The sequence below is a fragment of the Terrapene carolina genome, unplaced genomic scaffold, assembly GCF_002925995.2.
Source record: "Terrapene carolina triunguis isolate 2854851 unplaced genomic scaffold, T_m_triunguis-2.0 Scaffold633, whole genome shotgun sequence".
NCBI lineage: Eukaryota > Metazoa > Chordata > Testudines > Emydidae > Terrapene > Terrapene triunguis.
In genome coordinates this window covers 201,552-207,551 of record NW_020664984.1, presented here as the reverse complement: position 1 = coordinate 207,551, position 6,000 = coordinate 201,552, and the positions used below count along the sequence as shown (strand labels likewise).

The window sequence follows — 6,000 nt, the reverse complement described above, 5'->3', positions numbered from 1 at the left end:
CCCTGCTCCGGGGCTGGCGCGTGGAGCCCGCCCGGCCCCCGGGAGCAGCCGGCGGGCAGCGGCGAGCGGCGCGCGGCGGGCTGCAGGGGGACCATGCCCCAGCAGGACCCGGGGTCCCTGCCGGCCAGCGCCCGTGCCCCGGCACAGAGCGGGGTGCCCCGGGGGGATTAACCCTCCCGAGCCTTGCCGCGCCGGCTGGACCCCCCGAGGGGGCGAAGCGAAGCCCGCCCCCGGCCCGGATCTGCCCAGAGTCAATAGGATGAGGGGGGTCTGTTACTTTGCCTTGCTGATCCTCGCAGGTGAGTAGCCAAAGCCCCTGCTCGGACCCGGCTTCCTCGCTCCCCCTCTGCCCTCGGCGCTCGGGGCTAGCCCGGCCGAGAGGGCGGCTGGCTGGGGGTCGGTCCCCTCGGCTTTCTTTGCTTTTAAAGAGAGGAGCCAACTTTCTGGGGGCGGGCTGGGACTGGCCTTTGGGATGCTCGGGGTGAGCGGCTCCCTCGCTGGAGGCAGAGAAGGGGCGTGTGTGCTGGGTAGCAAGAGAACCGGCTTTTCCCTCTACTTCTGGGGCAGGGCTGCAGTTTAAAAAGGACACGGGGGATTGAGTCCCAGGGGGGTTCAGACCAGGGGTCCATCTACCCCATGGCCAGGACCAGATGGATCCGAGGAAGGTGCAAGGAACCCTGTAGTAGCAGTTCTGGGACAGCCTTTCCCCCCAGTCTCATTAGTCAGTGGCTGGCTTGTGCCGTGGAGGGTTTGTATCTGGTCCAAGATGAGTGTTTATGTTTAATATTGAGGGTTATAACCCTAGATAGTCTTGTTATCCAGAGAAATCTTTAATCCCTTTGAAAATCCAGATGCTGCTGCTTCAGTGATAAGGTTCCACATGGGATAAAACTGTGGCTCTTTGGAAGATTTTTGAAGATCCCGTCTAACTCCATTTAATGCCCCAAACTAGTAGAAGGGACTCTGGAAAATAAAACAAGATTTCAGATTCCCCAACCTGTCAGATCAATTTTCTGGGTTCTCCCTCCCCACCCCCTGCAAAAAATGTGGACCCAATAGAACAGGTCTTCTGCTTGTGTAGAGTGTCATGAATCCTATGTGTATGTGCGAGTCTGCCCTAGTGAGTATATAGCCTTACATTTAAAATGTGGACATGCAACATTTTCGCAGTGGAATTGTACAGGGTTTGTTATTTCCAGCGTTTGTTTGACTTGCACATGGGGGATTATCTGCAGAGGTTTCTAAAAACCTATCTAGATCATTGAAGTCTGGATTGTCTCAAGTCTCCGAGGGGTAGATGTTCTCCTTGTAATGTGTTTTTGTTTTCCTGTGATCTTTGGGGGCAGATTTAGCAAGTAATGCTGGACGGTGCTGCTAACCACTAGGATACAGTGAATGGCATCAAAACATGCACCAAATATATTAAAAACATGATGCCACATTGGGAACAAATCATGCTTTTTGTGTCACTTGAGATAGAAAAGGTTGTTGTTGTTGGTGGTTTTTTGTTTTTTTTTGAGGAGCAGAAGAGGTGCTGCTAAAAAGAATTAAATGTGATGTGATTTGTTTTGACAACTGAAACCAGCGATGATGCAGGTAGCACACAGACTGAATACTAGAGACTGTTCAAAGGGGGGAGAGATAGCTCAGTGGTTTGAGCATTGGCCCCCTAAACCCAGGGTTGTGAGTTCAATCCTTGAGGGGGCCATTTAGGGATCTGGGGCAAAAAAAAATTGGTCCTGCTAGTGAAGGCAGAGGACTGGACCTGATGACCTTTCAAGGTCCCTTCTAGTTCTATGAGATAGGTATATCTCCAGCGTTAGGTGTACAGGAGCTAACAATGTCAGTCATTTAGCTCTCTGGATTTCTCTCTCACTTTAGCTGCTATTGGCACTGTGCAATTATTCTCATGCTTCATCATATTTTGTTTTGCAAACCTGCAGCTTCTATATTGTAAGAAAATATCTCCTCTTTAACCCAGGGAAGAATGGGACTGGACTTAAAAAAGCCCTGAACCAAGAATGTCCAAGACACTAAGGATTTGTTTTGTTTGTGTCACTATTCTTGTGCTGTAAGTTGCAAGGAAGTGAAGGAGGAGAGAGCCCTGTCGCTTGAGATTTTAAAAAGTAGACGGGACGGAGTACTAGCAAAATACTGGAGGGAAAAATCCTGCACAGTCCCATGGGAATGGACTAGATTTGCCAATAATTTATTTCCCCTGAGTCTCTGATGTCAGGGTGGGACAGTGTCTCATTTTAAAGACAAAAATAGATTCTAAAAGAAAATTCCTTAGACCATTACAAGGTGATTCCTTTTACCTTTTTTCTGAGCCAACAAAAATTCTAGATTTCCCCAAAAGCAGGTGTTTTTCTACAGCCCCGATCACCATAGTAGCTGGAGTTAGGTAGGCAATCTCCATACAGCAAGGCAACAGTTAAAGGCACAGTGTGGTCATTTCATGCAGTGCACATGCATTGCTTATCTGCAAGTTAAACCAGGGGGTAGGTCATGGGTTTGGAACAATACAGTTTAGAATGTATTCTGTGAGGTACATGCAGTATAGAAAGTGAAGAAAGGTAACACTGCACCTAAAGGTACCACCTTCCTTGAAGTTTACTTTCACATAAGGCTCCTGGAGTAATATTAACCTGGACTAATAGAAGGGCTTTTAAAAAGAACAGATCTCTATCTGAGTACTGACTTAGGTTAGCAGGTTTCACCACACATGAATGACAGTTGCCACCGGTCAGAGTTGCAACGTTAGCCATTATCAGCTGGCTTTCACACCTTGGCATTTGCCCCTAAGTGGTAGAGAGAGAAGCTCAAAAGGAAGAGCAAAATGACCCTTTTCCCCTTTGAACTGACATTTGCCCCGGCTGGGGTCACTGGCCAATGTAATTCCCAGTGGGATAATCTTGGGGAAGGCTGTCAGCATGAGCTAAAATTCACGAGAGAGCATAGATATTTTTCACTGGTAAAAGTGTTTGACTCTTTGTAATTATTATTATGAATTAATATTTGTCTTGTGATTGCATCTGTCAGAGATCAGGGCTCCATTGTGCTAGGCACTGTACACATATAGCATGAAAACATCGTCTTTCAAACTGGACCCAACAATTCCTGTGATCATTCCCAGTTTCTCTGTGTTTGTTGAAATCAGGCACGAAATAAATATCCAACTGTGATGAGATGTTATTAGTCAAGTACGTGCCCTTTGTTTTGTCAAGTGACCTTGCTCAGTGTAAGAAACAATGGGACGAACATTGGTGATGGTGGGATTGTTTTTAGAGCGTAAGACTTTGTCAGGATTCCTGGGTCCCATTCTAGGACCTGTAACTGACTCATTTAATGACCATTTAATCTCTCGGTGCCTCTGTTTTTCCAGGTTTTTAATGGATAGAGTAAGGAAGTGGTGAGGTTTATTTAACATTTAAAGAGCTTTGGGATCTTTGGGTGACTGGTGCTATAGAAGGGCAGAGTATCATTAATTACTTTTATTAAAATACTTAGAGTGCAGGATCCTGTTTAGTGCCTAACCCAAAGAGTTTATGACCCTCATCTGCAGACTTATTTGTAAAGAGCAGAGCAGACATTTGTCACAACAGTGATCATACTTAATAAGTAATTAACGTAATGATGATCATGAAACTGAAATGAAAAGGGTGAAATGTTGGAGGATGGGAGTTGGAAATAGCCTCTTTCCATTGTGAAGTCTCCATCATGCCCAGATGTGGTTCCAGACCATTACAACTCGCCTCTATTAATGCTATACCCTGGGACCGTGAAGTGGCAGCTGGGATGAAACCTTTCCACTGTCTAGTAGTGAAGTGTTTACCTGGCAAGTTTTATTGTGCTTGGTACTTAATATAATTTGTTGGCGTATGTTTCCTGCAGATTAATCGCAGCTGCAATCAAACAGAGACGGCTGATCCTCTTGCTGCTTCTTACCTGAGATAGGAACTCAAATCCCAGGGAAAGCACAAAAAGCTCTTGAGAAACCACATGTGTGTATGTTTGGGGGGAGGGGGGAATTGGAACGCTACAAAAATGAGTGCGTTTGTCAGCAACACCCATCTCAGCTTTGCCGGAAACAAGCCATTGTTTGCATATTAATGTGCACCTTATACTTACATTTCTCAATGACGGTCAGAGCTGCATAAGGTTTAAAACACTTAGCTCAGCAGGGTGCCCTCAGACACTACCACAATTCTGACTTGTGAAAAGACACCCAAATCCAGGGAAATGTGGGGGTATGTGCTCTGCACTAGGAGACTATCTCCCCAGGGCTGCACTTCCTTAAATAACAACTGATATTTAGACCTGACACATGTTAATCAAAGTACTTTTCACTGACAGAAATGCCTTTTCTGCCAGAATGAACATTTTCACAATATTTTTCCTTGTATCTGAAATGTTCTGCTTTTTGATGAAGTTTGAATAAAAAAAATGAAGAAAAAAGTAATTTTTTTCCCCCAGCAATCTTTGTTTTGTTCTGAGGGTGAAAAAAAAAACACTTTTGTTTTTTTGCTGCCCTCTTCTCTAGTGTAAAAAATGAAAAAGAATTGGGGGAGTTTCCCACCCCCTCATTCCATAAAAATAGTGGAAAATGGCACTACAAATTTTTTTTAACAAAAGTTAATTTTTCCCATTTTTCTGTGAATATACTTATATTTTTGACCATCTCTACTAACAGTAGCACCTATTCTTCTATAGCACCTTCCCTACAAAGGATTTCAAAGCCTTTTACAGACTGGGGGTGAAATCTAGGCCCCACTGAAGCCAATGGAAGTTTTACCAATTTCACCTGGAATTTTGTTATCAGTGACAATTAATAGTATTATTTCTATAGTGATCGCATGTAGGTGGGGCGCTGGAACAGTGTGGGCCAGGGGGCCATGGCCCCATCACTTTTAAAAGGGCCTCAGAAGAAGGGATGGCGGGGGCCACAGTTTGGGCGCTGGTGCCCCCCCCCACACTTTTAGGGAGCTTCCATCACTCCTGCACCTAGGAGTATGTCTACACATCAGCTAGACACCTGCGGTTGGCCTGTGCTAGCTGACTTGGGCGGTGGGGCTGTTTCATTGCTGTGTAAGACTTCTGGGCTTGGCTGGAGCCCAAACTCCGGGACCTTTCCACCTCGCAGGGACCCTTGAGCCCGGGCTGCAGCCCAAGACTGGAAGTCTCCACAACAGTGAAACAACCCCGCAGCACGAGCCCTGTGAGTGGGCTGGCATGGGCCAGCCACAGGTTTTTCTTTGCTGTGTAGACTTACTCTCGGAGTCGCTGTCATGGGCCAGGATCCCATTGTGTTAGGCACTGCACAAACACAGAACAAAAAGATAGATCATAAGCTCTTTGGGACAGGGACTAAGTAATTTAGCTTCAACAGTTCCCCCACTGGGTGCATAATCACCATTATCCCCTTTTATAGGTGAGAAACAGCTACACAGAGTCAAGCACCTAACTCCCTTATTGTCTTTTGAGAATCCTAGCCCAAATGACCTCAGCAAGAATGTGGCAGGGCCAGGATTAGAACTCAGGAGTTCTTGGAGCCCTGCCACATGCTCAGTCAAACTAGACTGTTGGTTTTCTCAAGTCTAGCAGATTGAAATACCTTGGGGGTTTTGTTTTGCTTTGGTTTTTTTAAGTGTATGTAGTGCTGTGAAGGGAGGCCTTATTTCCAGCTCTCTAAAGGACAGCTACATCAAACAGGGATAGTATGGGCTTCCCTACCATTGCCCCACCAGAGTGTCTGAATTCGGACCTGGAGGGACCAACTCCATAGGTGTAAAAGCATCTTTAAGCCTCCTTTTGGTCCCTGCCTGCTGTGATCTCTGCCAAAGACAATATATTGAGCACATCCGCCCCACAGTGAGCGTCAACGTGCGTCTGTTCGCTTGCTTGTTTTATAGCACTCCGCAATGGTGTTTTGACCCCGATTTTCCTCCTCTCAAATTCTATTGGGGAAACTTTGCAGACAAATCCTCCCACTGGTCTCAG

General features: G+C 46.1%; 1 protein-coding gene across 2 annotated transcripts in view; it reads left to right on the top strand.

Annotated features, from left to right (window-relative positions):
* The first annotated feature begins 43 nt into the window (after positions 1–43).
* The window catches only part of LOC112109329 (GDNF family receptor alpha-4), a 135,355-nt gene continuing 129,398 nt past the window's right edge, over positions 44–6,000 (top strand). For both annotated transcript variants that reach the window (XM_026659551.2, XM_026659552.2), the window contains exon 1: positions 44–299. In XM_026659551.2, the coding sequence (XP_026515336.1) occupies positions 260–299 (40 nt within the window). In that variant the 5' untranslated portion in view covers positions 44–259. The remainder of the gene's footprint in view (positions 300–6,000) is intronic.